The following is a 24,092-nucleotide window of genomic DNA, read 5'->3' on the forward strand; positions in this document are numbered from 1 at the left end:
TATGATTCGGATATAGGAAGGAAGAGAAACTCGAAAAAAAAACGTAGTGGTACACCTGATGTTAAACAATCATGTGAGGATGATAGTGATAACGAAGAAGGAAAGAGAGAAATCAGGAGAAAGAATAAAGTTAAAAATAAAGATGTTACGGTTAAAAATCCCACGAGCTCAAGGAGAGGAACAAAAATACCAATAGTAGTGGATAAAGAGACTTCAGATACAGAAAAAGCGTATACTATTGAAAGATGGTTAAAAATGAGTGGAGCAGAATTAGACGAACGAGGTTATGACTATGTTAGAGAGATTGAAAGACAGAGAGGAATTTGCACCAGATTATCCGGTGGGGTTGAAGGAAGGATGAAAGATTGTGCGTTTATTATTGGTAAGATATTTGAAGCTTTTACGGAAAAAACAGAAACATTAAGTGATTCATCTTATTTGAAGATACAAAATACTAAATTATCTGATGAAGTGGATAAACTTAGGAGACAGATGGATGCAAGAGACCAAGAAATGCAAGAAATGAGGAGACATATTATATACCTAGAAAGACAGTTGAATGTATTTAAGGAAGGAAATAGTATATATGAGAGAATAACGCCGAATAAGAGAGGAAAAGAGGAGATTCATACAAAGAGGAAGGAAAATAATAGAGAAGGAACTAAAATAACAGCTGAAGAATCAAAAAATGTAGAGATGGAAGTAGATGCAACGCCGGGATGTTCATCGGATATAAATTATATGAATAGGTCAAATGAATGGCCGAAAGGAAACGATTCTATGAGTTGGGAGCCTGTACAAGAGAAAGGTGGAAGTCAGGAAATTCAGCATGTAAATCAAGATAAAGATCGAGATCAGGATAATAAATTTAAACAGAAGGTGTATAGATATAATGAATGAGAGGCTAGAATTAGAAATGAAAGAATAAAACCTGCAATTAAAATTGTTGATGACAGGCAACTTGTGTCTCCTAGATTAGTGAAAGATAAAGGGTCTAAAGATGGTGATAATGATAATAATAACTGGATAAACGTTAATAGAGGGGGGAGAAAGCAATCTTTTGCCTCCGGAAAGAATACTTATTTAAATAAGGCTTCCCAATTAACGAGAGATGATATTGGTCAATCTAAAGTAAATAGAGATAATCGTAAAAACAGTGTTACTAGTGTAGGTAGTAATAGACTTAAAAGACCGGCGGTAGTCACGATTACCAATAGAGAAGGTGGACCTTCAGAGGCGGACATACTAAAGATTGCGAGAGAAAAAGTAGATCTTAAATCGTTAGGAATAGAGAATACTAAAGTAAGATGGGCAATGAGCGGTAGCATGATTATTGAGGTCCCGGGACCTAAAGGTAAAGAGTTAGCAAGTGTATTATGTCGCGAACTAACTGGCGCATTAAATAACGAAGCTAGAGTATTCAACCCGGTGGAAATGGGAGAGATCCGGCTTAGGGGAATTGACCCATCAACATCGCATAAAGAGATCTCCGATGCTTTGTTAAAAATTGCGGATTGTTCACCAGTGGATTTATAGATCAGTGAAATAAGAAGTATGCGTGATAATTTAGGTATAGTATGGGTTCAATGCCCTATGGATGTTGCGGTTAAAATCGCTGAAAAGGAGGTTGTAGCACTGGGCTGGACGAGAGTACGTCTTGAACTTCTAAGGAAGCGTCCGGTTCAGTGCTACAAGTGTTGGAAGTTTGGACACGTTAGGACTAAATGCCAGGCAGAGATTGATAGAATGGGAACATGTTTTAGATGTGGTGGAAAAGGACATAAAGCGAATGACTGCGTGAATGTTCTAAATTGTGTGGTATGTAAAGAAATGGGTAAAGACTGCAGACATCGTATGGGAGCGTTGGTTTGTTTAAATAATCAAGGTTTCCCTGCTGGAGTCCAGAAATTTGATCAAAGAAAGGTAGATTTTAACAATGATGGAATTTAAAATTGTACAAGCTAATCTTAATAGAAGCTGGTTAGCCTTGGATATGCTTAAAAAGTACGTGATTGAGACTAATATTGGTATAGGTATCATCTCTGAACCCCCTCGGGGTATAGGAAATGATTCGAGATGGTTTTCCAGCGGGGATAATCTTGCGGCGGTTATGTGGGGTGATAAACGTACTGGTAATGCGGTCTGCAAACTCCATTCGAAAGATGACAATTTTGTGATAGTCAAGGTGTCTGATATTTTCTTTGTATCGGTTTACATATCGCCGAATATATCAATATGTGGCGGTACTCGCCACAAGAAGCACGGCGACGCTTCCGTCGCCGCCGCTAGGCGGCGCGCGCCGGGAAACTAATCCGAAGATGAAAGACGGCGCGGAGGCTACATAAACGCGCGCCGCGCAGTACCGAAAACCTCCGCTAGGCGTCGCACGCCAAGTTTCCTTTCCCGAAAGTAAGAAACAGTTAATCGGGTATATAAAGAGGACCCCCGCAGAGAAAAACAGAATCTCTGCCCACGCATTTTTACAAGCGCTCGACGCTCCACCAGAAAGAAGACAAAAGAGACAGCAAAATTCTGGGCGCTAAGGAAAATCTTCCTCCTCTGGAGGAAGCTACGGCTCGCAGGCGAACCCAGCCGACGCCACTTCATCTCCTCAGCAAGAGGAATCAACAAACAGGCGTTACACGCCAACGATCCGGCAACTCTTCGCCTGCCTCTGGCGCCCTGCGCCTCGACACCGGCGTTATACGCCAACGATCCGGCGACTCTTCGCCTGTCTTTGGCGCTCTGCGCCCCGACACCGGCGTTACACGCCAACGATCCGGCAACTCTTCGCCTGCCTCTGGCGCCCTGCGCCTCGACACCGGCGTTATACGCCAACGATCCGGCGACTCTTCGCCTGTCTCTGGCGCTCTGCGCCCCGACACCGGCGTTACACGCCAACGATCCGGCAACTCTTCGCCTGCCTCTGGCGCCCTGCGCCTCGACACCGGCGTTATACGCCAACGATCCGGCGACTCTTCGCCTGTCTCTGGCGCCCTGCGCCTCGACACCGGCGTTATACGCCAACGATCCGGCGACTCTTCGCCTGTCTCTGGCGCTCTGCGCCCCGACACCGGCGTTACACGCCAACGATCCGGCAACTCTTCGCCTGCCTCTGGCGCCCTGCGCCTCGACACCGGCGTTATACGCCAACGATCCGGCGACTCTTCGCCTGCCTCTGGCGCCCGGCGCCTCGATACAGGCATAACGCACCAACGACCCGACGACTCGTCACCTACCTCTGGCGCCTGTACGCCGTGGTCGCAACGACGGCACAAAATCCTAGGCGTTAGGATATTCCAAGACTCCAACAAGAAGACTGGCGGCAAACGTCCACGATCCGGCGACAAACGCCCGCGATCTAGCGACAAACGTCCACGACCCGGTACTAAACGTCCGCGTCCCAAGGACGGCCACCTACCTGGGGAAAAACCGTGCCCAAAGACCACACAGCGGGTCTACACGCCGTCTCCCGAGCCAGATACGACGAGTTCGGAACCCGAGTTGACTCTGCATCCTTCGTCGCCGCTAACATTGTTGACGGCCTGCGTGACCCCGGAACGGGTCGTATCGACTACCCAATCGCAGTCACCTCAGACACGGTCACCATCTCGTTCTGTCGCTGTCGGTACGCAGACGGAAGAGCCGAGAACGACCAGGCCAGACGTTCAGGACCAAGCAACGCAAACGAAGGACGAGGCCACGCCATCCCACAAGGACCAGGGGACTCAGACGAAGAAACGGGGAGGACTAGTGAAATATGTACCCTTCGACTACCGTACACAGACACGTAAACACCTGTAAATAATGTAAATATAATGTGTTAACTGCACTAAAGAATTTCGTCACTGCGCACACTTCAGCATCCAACTACCTGTCCCTACCTCTACGAGTATAAAATAGTAGTAACTAACCTACAAATTGGTGACCCCGACGATAGAGAAATGGAGGACGAAGGTAGAGAAATCGTCCATAAGGTTGCGATCAAAATCCCTCCTTTTTGGAACGACGAACCGGAATTATGGTTCGCTCAGCTAGAGGGACAATTTACGCTCAGCGGCATAACGCAGGATTCCACGAAATACTCCTATGTCCTTTCTCAGCTAGATTCTCGACAAATAAAAGAGGTGAAGGACATAATCACGCAAGCTCCCGAAGCTGATAAATACGGGACGATAAAAAAAGCTCTCATTCAGCGAATGTCAGTCTCTCAAGAGCAGCGGACGCGACAATTACTGGAGCTCGAGGAGATTGGAGACCGCAGACCCTCCCAATTCTTGCGGCATCTCCGAACACTAGCAGGAGAGAACGTGCCCGACCCTCTACTAAGAACACTATGGCTAGGAAGGCTTCCAAATCAGATGCAGATGATTCTCGCCACCCGCACAGAGGATCGTCTCGACGACGTGGCTGAACAAGCCGATCGCATACATGAGATGTCATCGAGGGCCGTAGTAGCAGTGGCAAACCCCCCAAAACAAAAGGGGACATTAGAAGCGCAAATTCAAGCGCTAACGAAACAAGTCGCAACCCTGGCCACTCATCTCTCAAGGGGAAGATCTAAAGAAAAAAATCTGGACAGGAGAGATCGAAGCCGAAGCCGAAGCCGAAGTCAAGCTGCAAGCAAGGAATACAATAGAGACTACTGCTTCTACCACAATCGATTCGGTGATGAGGCTAAGAAATGTACGCAACCATGTACATATAAAAAACCGGAAAAAGAGAAGGGCAACCACTGATGGCGGCCAGTGGTTCCGCCCCAACCCTTCGCCGCCTCTACGTAACGTGTCGGACAACAAAAACACAGTTTCTTGTGGACACAGGCTCCGACATAAGCGTATATCCCCGTTCGATGACAACAGGACGATTATTGCCAACGAATTATGAATTATTCGCAGCAAATGGTTCTATAATCACTACGTACGGATGGACCACGCTACAACCAAACCTCGGTTTACGGCGTGCATTCCCTTGGCGTTTCGTAATTGCAAACGTCACATCGCCCATTATCGGAGCGGACTTCCTAGCCTACTACCACCTCCTGCCTGATTTGCAAAAAGGGGTATTGTTGGACGGCAAAACGAAATTCCTTATCAGAGGGACAGCGGAAACGGGGTCGATCGAATCAATAAAGGTGCTGGCAATTGAAAACACGTATCATCGCATCCTGGCAGAATTTCCCGAAATCACGAGGGCTACTGCCAGCGCACGAACCGTCAAACATTCAACGGCACATCACATTAAAATTACAGATGGACCACCGGAAGCATGTCGCCCCCGTCGATTAGATCCCAATAAACTAAAAGCAGCAAAAGCAGAATTTAACCTTCTACTCCAAGAGGGGATTATACAAGCATCAAAAAGCCCTTGGTCAGCCCCCCTACACATGGTGCAAAAGAAGGATAGTGCGTGGAGACCATGCGGCGACTATAGGCGCCTTAACGCAAGAACGATACCTGATCGCTATCCGATCCCGCACATAGAGGATTTTTCACAAACCCTCCATAACAAAAGCATCTTCTCAACATTAGACCTAGTCCGGGCATATAATCAGATTCCCGTGCACCCGGACGACATACCAAAGACGGCCATCACCACACCCTTCGGCCTGTTCGAATTTCGTTACATGCCGTTTGGGCTACGCAACGCGGCACAAACATTCCAACGCTTTATTAATGAAGTTACGAGCGACTTGGAATTTTGTTACGCCTATATAGACGATATTTTGGTGGCCTCAAACAATGAAGAAGAGCATAAGGTTCATTTACGAAAGCTCTTCAAGCGACTGGCGGAGAATGGCATTCTGCTGAGTCCCGCCAAATGCGTGTTCGGAGCCAGACGGGTACTTTTTCTGGGCTACGAGGTATCTGACGAAGGAACGCGACCTCCGCCAGAAAGGATCGAGGCAATAAAAAGGTTTCCTAAACCAGAAAATATCCAGCAGATGCGACAGTTCCTGGGGACGCTGAATTTTTACCGCAGATTCATCCCCGAAGCAGCTAGAGAACAAGTACTATTGAACGACGTACTCAGCGGCCCGAAGGTCAAGAAAAAGTCTCCCGTAACCTGGAACGAAGAACTGGAAGAGGCCTTCCAGAAATGCAAAGAGAGCCTCGCCAGAGCAACAATGCTGGCACATCCTAACCCCGAAGCCGAAATAACACTTACCACGGACGCATCCGACAGAGCAATGGGTGCAGTGGTTCAACAGCGGATGGGAGAAGAATGGCAGCCACTAGCGTTCTTCAGCAAAAAGTTAAACCCAGCACAGCAAAAATATAGCCCCTACGACAGAGAGCTATTGGCGATTTATGCCGCTATAAAGCATTATCGCCATATGCTCGAGGGTAGGAATTTCACGGTTTATACAGACCACAAGCCGATTACTTACGCCTTTCAGCAGGATCCATTGCATAGTTCACCGAGGCAAGCTAGACACCTACAATATATCGGGCAGTTTACCACCGATATACGCCACATCTCGGGGAAGGATAACACGGTCGCTGACGCACTCTCAAGAATCGAAAAGATCCAAGTAGCGGCTAATTTGGAGGACCTGGCAAAAGCGCAAAAAGAGGACGCTGAGTTACAAGAGCTTTTAAACGCGGACTCGGCGCTTAAACTACAAAAGGTGCAAATTCCGGGGACACATTCCGCCCTATATTGTGACACGTCAACACAAATTGCAAGACCATTTGTCACAAAGGAGTTTAGGAAACAGGTGTTTCAAGCGCTACATAGCTTGTCCCACCCAGGAATAAAAGCGACAGCGAAACTGGTCGCAGAGCGTTACGTTTGGCCGAAAATAAAAACGGATTGCCGCGAATGGGCACAAGCTTGCATCAACTGCCAACGAGCCAAAATCCAGAAACACAACCGATCACCGCTCGGCAATTTCAAGAATCCCTCAAGACGATTCGAGCATATACATATAGATCTAGTAGGCCCTCTACCTATGTCAAGAGGCTACAGATACTGCCTTACAATGATCGATCGATTCACCAAATGGCCCGAAGCGATACCGGTGACAGACATATCTGCAGAAACGATAGCCCAAAATCTGTTCACCCATTGGATCGCGAGATTTGGCACACCTGTTCGGATTACAACGGATCAAGGAAGGCAATTCGAAGCCGACTTGTTCCGCCAATTAACCAAAATAACGGGTACAATACACATACACACAACGGCCTACCACCCAGCAGCTAACGGGATGGTAGAACGTTTTCATCGCCAAATGAAAACAGCCATTAAGTGCCACGCAACAGAAGCATGGACGGAAGTACTACCCGTTGTCATGATGGGAATCAGGGCAGCCTTCAAAGAGGATCTCCAAGCAACACCGGCAGAAATGGTGTACGGAGAAACAATAAAACTCCCTGGCGAATTTCTGCAAGAATCACAAGGCACAACGGACAGCACGAGCGACTTCATTTTCCGACTCAAACAAACAATGAAGAAGTTACGACCACAACCGAGCAAAAGGCATGGTACTCCAGCAGTCTTCGAACATAAGGATTTGGAAACTACGTCACATGTCTTCATCAGACATGACGCACCAACACGGGCCCTCCAACCAACCTACGATGGTCCGTATGAAGTCCTCGGCAAAACAGAAAAAGTCTATAAGTTACGGATTAACGGAAAGACCGTCCACGTAACAAAAGACCGATTAAAACCGGCGTACATATTGGCAAAGGAGTCAATACCCATAAGAGAAAAACTGGAGACTCAAAATATTCCAGCACACGCAACGCCAGCAGCACAGGAACCGCCACCTAAGGAAATAAAAACACGGAGTGGAAGAACATCGCGCAAAACAGTGCGATTCCAACTACTCCAGTGAAATACAACGCAGGGGGTAATGTGGCGGTACTCGCCACAAGAAGCACGGCGACGCTTCCGTCGCCGCCGCTAGGCGGCGCGCGCCGGGAAACTAATCCGAAGATGAAAGACGGCGCGGAGGCTACATAAACGCGCGCCGCGCAGTACCGAAAACCTCCGCTAGGCGTCGCACGCCAAGTTTCCTTTCCCGAAAGTAAGAAACAGTTAATCGGGTATATAAAGAGGACCCCCGCAGAGAAAAACAGAATCTCTGCCCACGCATTTTTACAAGCGCTCGACGCTCCACCAGAAAGAAGACAAAAGAGACAGCAAAATTCTGGGCGCTAAGGAAAATCTTCCTCCTCTGGAGGAAGCTACGGCTCGCAGGCGAACCCAGCCGACGCCACTTCATCTCCTCAGCAAGAGGAATCAACAAACAGGCGTTACACGCCAACGATCCGGCAACTCTTCGCCTGCCTCTGGCGCCCTGCGCCTCGACACCGGCGTTATACGCCAACGATCCGGCGACTCTTCGCCTGTCTTTGGCGCTCTGCGCCCCGACACCGGCGTTACACGCCAACGATCCGGCAACTCTTCGCCTGCCTCTGGCGCCCTGCGCCTCGACACCGGCGTTATACGCCAACGATCCGGCGACTCTTCGCCTGTCTCTGGCGCTCTGCGCCCCGACACCGGCGTTACACGCCAACGATCCGGCAACTCTTCGCCTGCCTCTGGCGCCCTGCGCCTCGACACCGGCGTTATACGCCAACGATCCGGCGACTCTTCGCCTGTCTCTGGCGCCCTGCGCCTCGACACCGGCGTTATACGCCAACGATCCGGCGACTCTTCGCCTGTCTCTGGCGCTCTGCGCCCCGACACCGGCGTTACACGCCAACGATCCGGCAACTCTTCGCCTGCCTCTGGCGCCCTGCGCCTCGACACCGGCGTTATACGCCAACGATCCGGCGACTCTTCGCCTGCCTCTGGCGCCCGGCGCCTCGATACAGGCATAACGCACCAACGACCCGACGACTCGTCACCTACCTCTGGCGCCTGTACGCCGTGGTCGCAACGACGGCACAAAATCCTAGGCGTTAGGATATTCCAAGACTCCAACAAGAAGACTGGCGGCAAACGTCCACGATCCGGCGACAAACGCCCGCGATCTAGCGACAAACGTCCACGACCCGGTACTAAACGTCCGCGTCCCAAGGACGGCCACCTACCTGGGGAAAAACCGTGCCCAAAGACCACACAGCGGGTCTACACGCCGTCTCCCGAGCCAGATACGACGAGTTCGGAACCCGAGTTGACTCTGCATCCTTCGTCGCCGCTAACATTGTTGACGGCCTGCGTGACCCCGGAACGGGTCGTATCGACTACCCAATCGCAGTCACCTCAGACACGGTCACCATCTCGTTCTGTCGCTGTCGGTACGCAGACGGAAGAGCCGAGAACGACCAGGCCAGACGTTCAGGACCAAGCAACGCAAACGAAGGACGAGGCCACGCCATCCCACAAGGACCAGGGGACTCAGACGAAGAAACGGGGAGGACTAGTGAAATATGTACCCTTCGACTACCGTACACAGACACGTAAACACCTGTAAATAATGTAAATATAATGTGTTAACTGCACTAAAGAATTTCGTCACTGCGCACACTTCAGCATCCAACTACCTGTCCCTACCTCTACGAGTATAAAATAGTAGTAACTAACCTACAAATTGGTGACCCCGACGATAGAGAAATGGAGGACGAAGGTAGAGAAATCGTCCATAAGGTTGCGATCAAAATCCCTCCTTTTTGGAACGACGAACCGGAATTATGGTTCGCTCAGCTAGAGGGACAATTTACGCTCAGCGGCATAACGCAGGATTCCACGAAATACTCCTATGTCCTTTCTCAGCTAGATTCTCGACAAATAAAAGAGGTGAAGGACATAATCACGCAAGCTCCCGAAGCTGATAAATACGGGACGATAAAAAAAGCTCTCATTCAGCGAATGTCAGTCTCTCAAGAGCAGCGGACGCGACAATTACTGGAGCTCGAGGAGATTGGAGACCGCAGACCCTCCCAATTCTTGCGGCATCTCCGAACACTAGCAGGAGAGAACGTGCCCGACCCTCTACTAAGAACACTATGGCTAGGAAGGCTTCCAAATCAGATGCAGATGATTCTCGCCACCCGCACAGAGGATCGTCTCGACGACGTGGCTGAACAAGCCGATCGCATACATGAGATGTCATCGAGGGCCGTAGTAGCAGTGGCAAACCCCCCAAAACAAAAGGGGACATTAGAAGCGCAAATTCAAGCGCTAACGAAACAAGTCGCAACCCTGGCCACTCATCTCTCAAGGGGAAGATCTAAAGAAAAAAATCTGGACAGGAGAGATCGAAGCCGAAGCCGAAGCCGAAGTCAAGCTGCAAGCAAGGAATACAATAGAGACTACTGCTTCTACCACAATCGATTCGGTGATGAGGCTAAGAAATGTACGCAACCATGTACATATAAAAAACCGGAAAAAGAGAAGGGCAACCACTGATGGCGGCCAGTGGTTCCGCCCCAACCCTTCGCCGCCTCTACGTAACGTGTCGGACAACAAAAACACAGTTTCTTGTGGACACAGGCTCCGACATAAGCGTATATCCCCGTTCGATGACAACAGGACGATTATTGCCAACGAATTATGAATTATTCGCAGCAAATGGTTCTATAATCACTACGTACGGATGGACCACGCTACAACCAAACCTCGGTTTACGGCGTGCATTCCCTTGGCGTTTCGTAATTGCAAACGTCACATCGCCCATTATCGGAGCGGACTTCCTAGCCTACTACCACCTCCTGCCTGATTTGCAAAAAGGGGTATTGTTGGACGGCAAAACGAAATTCCTTATCAGAGGGACAGCGGAAACGGGGTCGATCGAATCAATAAAGGTGCTGGCAATTGAAAACACGTATCATCGCATCCTGGCAGAATTTCCCGAAATCACGAGGGCTACTGCCAGCGCACGAACCGTCAAACATTCAACGGCACATCACATTAAAATTACAGATGGACCACCGGAAGCATGTCGCCCCCGTCGATTAGATCCCAATAAACTAAAAGCAGCAAAAGCAGAATTTAACCTTCTACTCCAAGAGGGGATTATACAAGCATCAAAAAGCCCTTGGTCAGCCCCCCTACACATGGTGCAAAAGAAGGATAGTGCGTGGAGACCATGCGGCGACTATAGGCGCCTTAACGCAAGAACGATACCTGATCGCTATCCGATCCCGCACATAGAGGATTTTTCACAAACCCTCCATAACAAAAGCATCTTCTCAACATTAGACCTAGTCCGGGCATATAATCAGATTCCCGTGCACCCGGACGACATACCAAAGACGGCCATCACCACACCCTTCGGCCTGTTCGAATTTCGTTACATGCCGTTTGGGCTACGCAACGCGGCACAAACATTCCAACGCTTTATTAATGAAGTTACGAGCGACTTGGAATTTTGTTACGCCTATATAGACGATATTTTGGTGGCCTCAAACAATGAAGAAGAGCATAAGGTTCATTTACGAAAGCTCTTCAAGCGACTGGCGGAGAATGGCATTCTGCTGAGTCCCGCCAAATGCGTGTTCGGAGCCAGACGGGTACTTTTTCTGGGCTACGAGGTATCTGACGAAGGAACGCGACCTCCGCCAGAAAGGATCGAGGCAATAAAAAGGTTTCCTAAACCAGAAAATATCCAGCAGATGCGACAGTTCCTGGGGACGCTGAATTTTTACCGCAGATTCATCCCCGAAGCAGCTAGAGAACAAGTACTATTGAACGACGTACTCAGCGGCCCGAAGGTCAAGAAAAAGTCTCCCGTAACCTGGAACGAAGAACTGGAAGAGGCCTTCCAGAAATGCAAAGAGAGCCTCGCCAGAGCAACAATGCTGGCACATCCTAACCCCGAAGCCGAAATAACACTTACCACGGACGCATCCGACAGAGCAATGGGTGCAGTGGTTCAACAGCGGATGGGAGAAGAATGGCAGCCACTAGCGTTCTTCAGCAAAAAGTTAAACCCAGCACAGCAAAAATATAGCCCCTACGACAGAGAGCTATTGGCGATTTATGCCGCTATAAAGCATTATCGCCATATGCTCGAGGGTAGGAATTTCACGGTTTATACAGACCACAAGCCGATTACTTACGCCTTTCAGCAGGATCCATTGCATAGTTCACCGAGGCAAGCTAGACACCTACAATATATCGGGCAGTTTACCACCGATATACGCCACATCTCGGGGAAGGATAACACGGTCGCTGACGCACTCTCAAGAATCGAAAAGATCCAAGTAGCGGCTAATTTGGAGGACCTGGCAAAAGCGCAAAAAGAGGACGCTGAGTTACAAGAGCTTTTAAACGCGGACTCGGCGCTTAAACTACAAAAGGTGCAAATTCCGGGGACACATTCCGCCCTATATTGTGACACGTCAACACAAATTGCAAGACCATTTGTCACAAAGGAGTTTAGGAAACAGGTGTTTCAAGCGCTACATAGCTTGTCCCACCCAGGAATAAAAGCGACAGCGAAACTGGTCGCAGAGCGTTACGTTTGGCCGAAAATAAAAACGGATTGCCGCGAATGGGCACAAGCTTGCATCAACTGCCAACGAGCCAAAATCCAGAAACACAACCGATCACCGCTCGGCAATTTCAAGAATCCCTCAAGACGATTCGAGCATATACATATAGATCTAGTAGGCCCTCTACCTATGTCAAGAGGCTACAGATACTGCCTTACAATGATCGATCGATTCACCAAATGGCCCGAAGCGATACCGGTGACAGACATATCTGCAGAAACGATAGCCCAAAATCTGTTCACCCATTGGATCGCGAGATTTGGCACACCTGTTCGGATTACAACGGATCAAGGAAGGCAATTCGAAGCCGACTTGTTCCGCCAATTAACCAAAATAACGGGTACAATACACATACACACAACGGCCTACCACCCAGCAGCTAACGGGATGGTAGAACGTTTTCATCGCCAAATGAAAACAGCCATTAAGTGCCACGCAACAGAAGCATGGACGGAAGTACTACCCGTTGTCATGATGGGAATCAGGGCAGCCTTCAAAGAGGATCTCCAAGCAACACCGGCAGAAATGGTGTACGGAGAAACAATAAAACTCCCTGGCGAATTTCTGCAAGAATCACAAGGCACAACGGACAGCACGAGCGACTTCATTTTCCGACTCAAACAAACAATGAAGAAGTTACGACCACAACCGAGCAAAAGGCATGGTACTCCAGCAGTCTTCGAACATAAGGATTTGGAAACTACGTCACATGTCTTCATCAGACATGACGCACCAACACGGGCCCTCCAACCAACCTACGATGGTCCGTATGAAGTCCTCGGCAAAACAGAAAAAGTCTATAAGTTACGGATTAACGGAAAGACCGTCCACGTAACAAAAGACCGATTAAAACCGGCGTACATATTGGCAAAGGAGTCAATACCCATAAGAGAAAAACTGGAGACTCAAAATATTCCAGCACACGCAACGCCAGCAGCACAGGAACCGCCACCTAAGGAAATAAAAACACGGAGTGGAAGAACATCGCGCAAAACAGTGCGATTCCAACTACTCCAGTGAAATACAACGCAGGGGGTAATGTGGCGGTACTCGCCACAAGAAGCACGGCGACGCTTCCGTCGCCGCCGCTAGGCGGCGCGCGCCGGGAAACTAATCCGAAGATGAAAGACGGCGCGGAGGCTACATAAACGCGCGCCGCGCAGTACCGAAAACCTCCGCTAGGCGTCGCACGCCAAGTTTCCTTTCCCGAAAGTAAGAAACAGTTAATCGGGTATATAAAGAGGACCCCCGCAGAGAAAAACAGAATCTCTGCCCACGCATTTTTACAAGCGCTCGACGCTCCACCAGAAAGAAGACAAAAGAGACAGCAAAATTCTGGGCGCTAAGGAAAATCTTCCTCCTCTGGAGGAAGCTACGGCTCGCAGGCGAACCCAGCCGACGCCACTTCATCTCCTCAGCAAGAGGAATCAACAAACAGGCGTTACACGCCAACGATCCGGCAACTCTTCGCCTGCCTCTGGCGCCCTGCGCCTCGACACCGGCGTTATACGCCAACGATCCGGCGACTCTTCGCCTGTCTTTGGCGCTCTGCGCCCCGACACCGGCGTTACACGCCAACGATCCGGCAACTCTTCGCCTGCCTCTGGCGCCCTGCGCCTCGACACCGGCGTTATACGCCAACGATCCGGCGACTCTTCGCCTGTCTCTGGCGCTCTGCGCCCCGACACCGGCGTTACACGCCAACGATCCGGCAACTCTTCGCCTGCCTCTGGCGCCCTGCGCCTCGACACCGGCGTTATACGCCAACGATCCGGCGACTCTTCGCCTGTCTCTGGCGCCCTGCGCCTCGACACCGGCGTTATACGCCAACGATCCGGCGACTCTTCGCCTGTCTCTGGCGCTCTGCGCCCCGACACCGGCGTTACACGCCAACGATCCGGCAACTCTTCGCCTGCCTCTGGCGCCCTGCGCCTCGACACCGGCGTTATACGCCAACGATCCGGCGACTCTTCGCCTGCCTCTGGCGCCCGGCGCCTCGATACAGGCATAACGCACCAACGACCCGACGACTCGTCACCTACCTCTGGCGCCTGTACGCCGTGGTCGCAACGACGGCACAAAATCCTAGGCGTTAGGATATTCCAAGACTCCAACAAGAAGACTGGCGGCAAACGTCCACGATCCGGCGACAAACGCCCGCGATCTAGCGACAAACGTCCACGACCCGGTACTAAACGTCCGCGTCCCAAGGACGGCCACCTACCTGGGGAAAAACCGTGCCCAAAGACCACACAGCGGGTCTACACGCCGTCTCCCGAGCCAGATACGACGAGTTCGGAACCCGAGTTGACTCTGCATCCTTCGTCGCCGCTAACATTGTTGACGGCCTGCGTGACCCCGGAACGGGTCGTATCGACTACCCAATCGCAGTCACCTCAGACACGGTCACCATCTCGTTCTGTCGCTGTCGGTACGCAGACGGAAGAGCCGAGAACGACCAGGCCAGACGTTCAGGACCAAGCAACGCAAACGAAGGACGAGGCCACGCCATCCCACAAGGACCAGGGGACTCAGACGAAGAAACGGGGAGGACTAGTGAAATATGTACCCTTCGACTACCGTACACAGACACGTAAACACCTGTAAATAATGTAAATATAATGTGTTAACTGCACTAAACAATTTCGTCACTGCGCACACTTCAGCATCCAACTACCTGTCCCTACCTCTACGAGTATAAAATAGTAGTAACTAACCTACACAATAGAATCCTTTGAGGATACACTGGTTGATCTGGGTATTCAAATAAGGAACATAAGGGGAAAAATAATCGTTGGGGGCGATTTTAATTCTAAGTCTATTCTTTGGGGTTCAACTCTGACCGATAGAAGGGGAGATCTGTTGGAGGGATGGTCTGTATCTAACGGTTTGTTAATTGTTAACGAGGGAAATGTGCCGACGTGCGTTAGACCTCAGGGTGATTCTATAGTCGATCTTACCTGGTCTACTAGTAACTTGATTCGCCAGATAAATGAATGGAAAGTTTTGGAGGATGTTGAGTCGATGTCCGATCACCAATATATTGGCTATAAAATTGGGAATATGGCAGTTGATAAACCGGTTAAAAAGAAAAGATGGAATTTTAAAAAGATAAATGTCGATTTGTTTATAGAGACACTTAATTTTCTTGCAGAGGCTAAGAATAGCGAAAGTTTTGCAAACAACCCTATTGAGTACACTGATTGGCTAAATAAAATAATGAAAAACGCGTGTGATGTGTCCATACCTAAGATTACATTAAGTAATATCAAAAGATGTGTATATTGGTGGTCGGATGATATCGCGGGCCTTAGGAGATTGTCGATAAGTGCGAGGCGCGAATGGACGAGATCCAAAAGAAGGTTATACGATGCAGACATGATAGAAAGCAAAAGATTGAGGTATAAAGAGGCGAAAAAGACCCTAAAAGCGGCCATTAGTAAGGCCAAAAGTGAATCATGGTACGAATTGATTGGATCGATCGAGGAGGATCCTTGGTGTCTTCCGTATAAGCTGGTAATGAGTAAGTTGCGGAGGTCTGGTCCTGCCCTATCAGAAAACATTAGACAGGAATGATCTGAATAAACTCTTGAACTCGCTATTTCCTAATAGTGGGTTTAAGAGCAAGAATAGTAATTATGCGCAAGTCGAATGGTTAGATGAATTCGACGTTACTCCTGGTGAAATCAGGGAACACGTCAAGAAACGTATCGCGAAAAATAAGGCCCCGGGGCCTGATGGGCTTAAGAGCAGGGTATGGAAGATGGTTCCTGAAATTATTATTAAGCATATGGCCGCTATTATGACGGAATGTTTAAGAGCTGGGTGTTTCCCGAGAACTTGGAAGAGGGCTTTATTGGTTCTTATACCAAAAGGAACTATTAAGCCTCCGTTAGAGGTTAAGGCTCGTCCAATTTGCCTATTGGACGAGATAAGTAAAACGTTTGAGAGGGTAATAGCGATGAGGATGAATAGATGGATGGATGGAAGTCCGGGGCATGCTCTTTCAGAGAGTCAGTTTGGCTTCAGAAGGGGCATGTCTACCGTGGACGCACTCTTCCGGGTCCGGGAGATAACTCGCGGGGCCTCTGGGGGTGACGGTTTCGCAGTGGTGGTAGGGCTAGATATCAGCAATGCCTTTAATTCGATTCCGTTTGATGCCATTATGCAGGCGATAAGGGTTAAGCGGTTTCCACTATACCTGAGACGCATAATTAAGGATTATCTTTCCAACAGAGTTATTACGTATTGTAATGCAGACGGGGTCATTGAGGAGCGAGTAGTGAGGGCAGGTGTTCCACAGGGGTCGGTCTTAGGACCACTGCTGTGGAACATAGCCTTTGACCCGGTACTGAAGGTCTTTAGAGAGGAGGGTTGTCACGTCATATGTTATGCCGATGACACCCTCTTGATCGTAGCTTCGGATAGACTCTTTAGTGCGGTTGTTAGAATGAATGTCGTTATCGCGAGGGTTATGCGTGTTATCTCAGAGTTGGGTCTCAAAGTGGCAGAGGAAAAGACGGAAGCGATGGTGTTTTGCGGTAAACTCCCACAAAGACTGCCTAATGTAAGAGTCGGGAAGACATTGATCCCTTTGAAGGATCACATGAAGTATTTAGGGATCATGATCGATTCTAGGTGGAAATTTGTCCGACACTTTGACTATGTTAGAGTAAAAGTGGCTAAAGTCTCTAGGGCTCTTTGCAGGTTAATGCCTAACCTCAGAGGTCCTAGAGAAAGTAAAAGGAGATTGTATATGAACATTGTGACTTCGGTTGCCATGTATGCGGCTCCTGTTTGGAGCGAGGAGTTATCATCCTCGAGGGATAAAATAGTTAGATCTCTTAAGAGTTGTCAGAGAGTGATTGCCATAAGGGTTGTCGCAGCGTACAGGACTGTTTCATTCAACGCGGCAACCCTTTTGGCTAGAATGCCACCATGGACGCTTGACGCTGCAATGAGAAGAAGAGTTTATGTAAGAGCCGCCGAAGTAAAGAATAGAACGGATTATACAACCAGCGTACTTAAAGAAATTAAGGAGCAGGAAGTACTACTAATGCGTAGACAGTGGTTCATTTAGTTGGATAGGGACAATGTATGGGAACAGAGAACCATCAAAGCGATTATGCCTCAGTGGTACGAGTGGTTAGATAGGAAGTTTGGGGGGCTCTCTTTTAGGGTCACTTAGCTTTTAACGGGACATGGCTGTTTTGGCCATTTTACTCATAGGATAGGTAAACGTGAAACTCCAGTGTTTTCACTGTAGCGCGGAAGACGACACTGCCGAACACAAGTTAACGCAATGTGTTGCCTGGAATGTAGAGCGCGATATGCTAGTGGAAGAATTAGACTATAATAATTTGAATACAGTATTAAGTTTGGAAAACATTGTTAAAACCATGTTAGAAAGCAAGGACAAGTGGAATAGCTTTGTAGTTTTTGCGAATAGTGTGATGTTTAAGAAAGAGGAGGAGGAGCGAAGAAGGGAAGGACTCCCTGATTCTGTAAGCCCTCCACCTCCGGATCCTTGAATGATGATATGAATGTACGAACGTATGTATTTTTTCTCCTTTGATTTTGCACTTTTGCAATTAGTTCGTATAACCCCATACCGACTCTTCAAAGATGAGTGAGCGGGACGTCTCACTGATCATTGCACGAGAAGGGTCGGTTTGGGCGAGATGGATCGGCATTGCACGAGGCGCCGATTTCATCTCTAATAGCGAAACGTCCTCCTGAATGAATGGTTCCGTTTTATACACACATGTATAAACGGACCATTACTTAATGACTATGAGAACTCCAGAGGGTAACTCCTTCTGAGTTCTCAATATTAGTAATGAAATCTTCGAGTCAGTGCGTCTTATACGCGGAGCCTGGAGGTGGTCCGGAAGTTATGCGAAAGCGGTTCCCGGGTCACTTCCACTTGACATTGTTGGCCTCAGTTGGGGTTTAGTGGGTAGTCAGGCCTTCCGCCTGGAGTCCCACACTATCCAATGTCTCTCCCGAGACGGAGGATGTGCATCAACCAACAGACCTTCAGTCTGGCATTCCCCAACTATAAAAAAAAAAAAAAAAAAAAAAGGGTTAGCATAGGTGGTTAGACTATCTTATTCATGGACGGACGTTCTTTGAGAGTGTGGTTTAATAGACGTGATTTTCGATGCTGAATCGATTAAACATAGTCCTAAAGTGGATATTTTCGGAAACTTTTTAAGTTACAGAACACCAAAAAGTTCAGGTAAGCGTGTTTTGTGCATTAAATATTGTTTATTTAGTGTCTAAAGTTTTTCGCATGTGTTGGCCGTATTCTCCCGTGGCCATGATTACGTGGCCACGTATTGCGATCTTTAGAACATTATTGTAAATTGAATATACATTTGTGAGATTTAGGGAATTTTGTGGATGTTCTTTCAAGTACTCTTAATCGTGTTTTTAATACTAAAAGACTGTGCATAGTATCTTTGGACAGAAATTAATTGCCAAAGTACAGTTTGTGTGACTGCTCTCTATCTCCTTCTCTCTCTGACACATGGGAGTAAAGTGTCTCGTTGGCAGAAAGAAATTGCTTATTATAAAGTTATAGATACTTTTGTGACTTGTAAAACTATTGTTTATTGTGTATTGTGCCTTTAACTTTGGACTAGGATTGTGTTTTAGCTCGTGGAATTTGTTGAATTATATATTTCAACAAATTAAAGGACATGGATATTGTACTTTGTCATACTGTTCACTCTTATGCTTGAATGTGAAAGATTAATTATTTTACTGCAAAGAGTGTTTCAGTTATTCATATTATCATAAACAGACTATTTTAGTGTTAATTATTAATTATAATTATTAGGAGGCTTGTGTATAGTCCTTTAAACATTATTTTACAGTGGATGTATAGTGCATTATTCGGGAGGCATGAGATTGCTCTCTCTGTACTTTTAGACACCTTTTGTTATTAAAACAGTGCTAATTCTTGACTTAAGAACGATATTATTTGATTATGTTATTAGTATCTAACGGTTTATTTGCTTAGTTAAGTAAAATTACATAGATTTATTATACTAGGCACATGTTATCTGTGAATGTGAACTATACAGATTTTTTCATCTATAATTTCTAATATTAACTATTAAACAGTCTTTAGTTATATTAAGTGATGATGAAGTTAAGGTGATTAACATTTAATATCAGTTTACATGATTAAATGATGTTTAGAAACTGTAATTTATGCTCTGATTAGTGAGTATGTCATATGCGAGTGAGAGGGTAGTCTCATTTGCAACTTGGGATATTAAACGTTAAATAATATTCTTTTTATACGCTAAATAGCATTAATTAGAGGGTTGCTATTATTCAATAGTGAATAATTAATCTATTTAGATTTATTGAACATATAAGACTGAGTTTATGTTATGAATGGAATGTATGCGCGTAAGCATTGAGAGATAATAATATCCTGTAAGACATATGTCATATGTGTGACTTGTGACTTTTTGTGAAAGAAGAATATTATAATAATTATACTTTTTATATTATAATAGTCTTTAGAAATAAGTTTAGGTGCCTCAGTGAGTGTACATGGAGTTCCTGGGACATGCACAAGGAGATCTTGCTGTGGACCCAGAAAGGCGCACATTTAATGTGTGGATTCTGTGGTTTTTTGCTGAGCTGTGCAGTTTGGAATATTTGAGAGGATCAATAATTAATTATGTACAATGTATGCATAATTGATTAACTAAGTGAGTTCTATGTATATAAACTGTTTGTCTTATAATGTACGCTCAGGAAATACGATCTTATAATGCTCTAAATTGTGAGCTTTCTGTCTCGCATTATGACATATGATATTAATAATTACTTGATTAATTAATACAGTAATTAAAGTTAAAATATTAAACGCTGTGTATTCACATGGTAGTGATACGGTTTAATAATAGAGACTTTACATATTTTATATGCTATAAGTTTGATGCGAAGACTTGAGATAATAATATGCATTTTGCTGTAATTTGATTATTTAGCCTTTAGAGAACTTGACATTTCTTTATTTGATTAGTATTATTAGTTAATTATTTTGTGACTAGTTAAATATATATAAGTTTATTGACTCATTTAATCTGTGCATTGGTTTATGCGAGTGCGAGCAGAGATTTTGGTGACTAATATATACTCTTAACTATATTTGAGTAATATCTGATAGTTAGCGTACTGTGTTTTGTGTAAATCGTGCCGTTAACATTTTATATTATTATGTGATGTTATACTATATTAATCTGTGATATTTGATTATGACTTTCATATATAATTATGAATTTGCTATCTTACGATTTGAGGCATCATTTATGACTGTCTCATAGTTTAAAAGTGAAATATAATTTAAAAAACCGGGTTTTATAAATTACAAAGTGTTAAACTTAGGTTTGAACCATAAGGGGGTATATAATAAATATAAACTAAATAGTTACACAGTTTGTAAACTATATAATTTGTCTTGATACAAGTGTGTTATATTTACACTGACTGATAGAATCTAATTTACATAATTAATAATGTGATGATTGGATAGTTTACTATATTTCTTGAGTACTTACTATTATGATTAATTTGAGTATAATATATTAACTGAATTGATTATAATTCGTAAATAGACGCGAATAATACTATGACATATATTGTGTTGTTATATTTATATTATAAGAATAGCATATATATATCCTAATTTGGATTATAATTATTTTGTAATTATACATTTTGTGTTGCGATTTGATATAATAATGTATTATTGGATATTTATCCATATATTGTATAATTAGGCACTATTATTATTACTGCCTTCTATAAGGAACTGTCATATATAAGTTGTAATAAGTCGTAATAATATAAATAATCTAGTAGTAGTTGCTTCATTTTTTGATATTTTGGTCGTTGATATGAGGTTGGATTTTTGTACATTTTTCGGAGGATATAATCTTAAATATATACTTAAGATATTCTTAAATGTGTAATAATCCATGGCTGACATTTGCTGGTTTAATAGAAGTTTCTTCATAGTGACTCGCATAGAGGTATATATCTGGATTTTGCTGATTTTGGCATATCATAGTAGATTGTTTGCATACAGTGAGTCTCCTGTAATCAAATAAGATTATACTGTTATTTTCATTTGGAAAGTTATAACTTTAATTATATTTACTTAATTTATGCATAAAATAGTCTGTATGTGTTTGCTAAGGGTTGATAAATCATACTTTTGTGTTTTTGACAATATAATTCAAGTTTACTATCCATGAATTAGATATAGTGTTATTTAGAATTATTTTTCATATTGTTTAAGGATATAATCTTAATTGTGTAATTCAATATATTTAAGTATGCTATAAATCAACTTTTGGATTCACTGGATTAATAGAAGTTACTGTACTGCGACTTGTATAGAGATATAAATAATACTAAAGTTGTAATATTACACAGAATTTGTCTGTTATATATTGATTGAGGATATGATCTTAAATGTATACTCATGATATACTTAAATGTGTAATAATCCACAACTTTGATTTGTCGGATTGATGTAAGTTGTCGCACAGTGACTCGCATAGGATTATATAACTTAATTTCCTGCTGCTTTGACACATCGTACAAAGTTGTTTGCATATAATAGGTTTCCTGTAATTAAAACAAGATTATTTAGTCGTTATTTTTCATTTGGAAAGTTAAATTAGCCTATACTTACCAAATTATGTATAAAGTAGCATGAATTTGCTTGCTAAAGGCTGACAGTATAGCTGCTTGTATTCTGCGATTATATAGTTTTAGTTTATTTATAAACCAGGCATAATATCATTCGGAGCTCTTTGATATATTGATTGAGGGTATAATTCTTAAATATATATTTATAATATACCCAAGTGCGTTATAATCCGCAGTCTGTCTCTATGAATTATTAGAAGTTGCTGTCTGGTGACTCGCATGGGAACATATGAGTAGATTTTGTTGCTCTTCGGTACATCGCATTGGATTGCTAGGATATACTAAGCTTCCTGTAATTAATTGAGGATTATATTGTTATTTTTCGTACGATAGGCTAAATTTATTCATACTTACTGAATTTAAGGCTAAGATGGCTCGATGTTGGCTGTTAAATATATTTTCTGTATCCTGTGTTCATGTAATAATTTTTAGGTTATTATGTATAAGTTGAGTATGTCATTACTTAATTTGTTAATATAATATCTTAATTGATGCGTAATAGAAGGTTGGTCGTACCTCTGCGAGCAAGTATACACTGCCCCTGGGCTTTTTACTTATGCGTTGTCTTGATGCGATGATTGTGGAATGGCTCTCTGATACAAATATCATTTTTCCTTGACTCTTTGGAATACTGTAGGTTCTTGGAAGCCATCCATACGTTGAGATCGATCATTATAGTGTGGTGGCTGCATGCAAATGAAGGGAATCTGTGAAATAGAGATATTATTAAATCTGACTTGAAGATATATATATACATATATTTTTTGATACGTGATTCTACTATTGGGTAAAATCATTGAGAAATAGAGTCTCTGCATGTCGTTTAAACTGTACTATAATGATTTAATGCTTGCTGTGACAATTAATTAGAGAAATCTGATGTTAGATGATATTACATACAAATGAGGTTAGAGTACATATAGAATTTCTATTAACCTTGTACTTATTAGTTTTGTGCGCACTACCGCTTGATGAATGATTATTTTGTCAATAATAAGGATACTTACATTATATTGATTTTCGGTCTCTGAGGCACAGGTTAGTTGTCACTCTGAAGGTAAACTATAAAATTATTAGAGAGAAGACCCAGTGGTAAGTCTTGTATAGATAGGAAACTCGGTGTGGATTTTAATTTTGTCCAGTTATATTTTTGAACTTTGGAGAGGCGTAACTTTACTAACTTTGATCGGGCATAAATTATTTAAGCACTAGAGTGCTCGGCGGCTTCTTCTCTCTAACATATCAAATCTGGGGAATTTCCCCTAGATCTGGGGATTTTCCCCTAGATTTGTTATCTGAGCCTTAGAGACCTTCTAATTATGTATTCGAGGTTTATTTTGTGTTTTGATTGTTAGTTTAAAAGTTATTAGGCTCCAAAGTTAGTGATTATTGGTGAATTCTAGTAACTTTTGTAATTCTTGCTGTTAATGTCTGGGAACGCAATTTAAGTTATTTATTATGTTATTTAACATATGCGGCTGATGATTAGGATTCGTATTCATTATTTTTGATATTATTTTAACTATTTTTTAGTTATTCTTTAATTTAGTTGATCGAAAATTGATTGTTAATTATATCTTATTTTGTGTCTCCGGGTATATATTCATATCTTAGTTGTAAGGTTTATATTAGGGATATTTGTGATATCTATTTCTATTATTAACTTTAAATGTATTATTATATTAAAGGCTAATATTGTGATTGATAAATAGATTTAGATAAGGAATTGTCTTTTGTTAGGTTTGATGGATTGCTTGATGTGTAAGACGCCATTGACATTTCTATAAGACGGTATTATTTTGTATTCTAGTTTAATTTTTGTTTGAGTGGACACCTGTCTAATTTTGATTTTATTTGAGTTGTTTTGTCAATTATTTTGGTTATTATAAGTTG

The 24,092-nt window shown here is 44.4% G+C and overlaps 2 protein-coding genes and 1 long non-coding RNA gene across 4 annotated transcripts; 2 read left to right on the forward strand and 1 right to left on the reverse strand.

The window, feature by feature from the left end:
* The first annotated feature begins 3,944 nt into the window (after positions 1–3,944).
* On the forward strand, positions 3,945–4,739 carry LOC145946827 (uncharacterized). Its single transcript, XM_083056582.1, has one exon. The coding sequence runs from the start codon at positions 3,945–3,947 to the stop codon at positions 4,737–4,739; it is 795 nt and encodes a 264-aa protein (XP_082912708.1).
* A 4,834-nt stretch (positions 4,740–9,573) lies between these two features.
* LOC145946829 (uncharacterized) lies at positions 9,574–10,368 on the forward strand. The gene has a single exon (XM_083056583.1). It carries the CDS (start codon positions 9,574–9,576, stop codon positions 10,366–10,368), a length of 795 nt encoding a protein of 264 aa, XP_082912709.1.
* A 10,858-nt stretch (positions 10,369–21,226) lies between these two features.
* LOC145946837 (uncharacterized) lies at positions 21,227–23,261 on the reverse strand. Of its 2 annotated transcripts, none has more exons than XR_014427082.1 (6): positions 23,207–23,261; positions 22,716–22,906; positions 22,554–22,607; positions 22,354–22,489; positions 22,183–22,245; positions 21,227–22,115 (listed from the first exon to the last, which is right to left on the reverse strand). It is a non-coding gene; the product is annotated as an uncharacterized LOC145946837 (long non-coding RNA). The 2 variants fall into 2 exon arrangements; XR_014427083.1 differs by lacking the exon at positions 23,207–23,261 and adding an exon at positions 23,136–23,177.
* Between the last annotated feature and the right edge of the window lie 831 nt (positions 23,262–24,092).

The sequence above is a fragment of the Prenolepis imparis genome, unplaced genomic scaffold (genome assembly GCF_030444845.1).
Source record: "Prenolepis imparis isolate NDT839.2.m4 unplaced genomic scaffold, iyPreImpa1.0 SCAF_23, whole genome shotgun sequence".
Classification (NCBI taxonomy): Eukaryota; Metazoa; Arthropoda; class Insecta; order Hymenoptera; family Formicidae; genus Prenolepis; species Prenolepis imparis.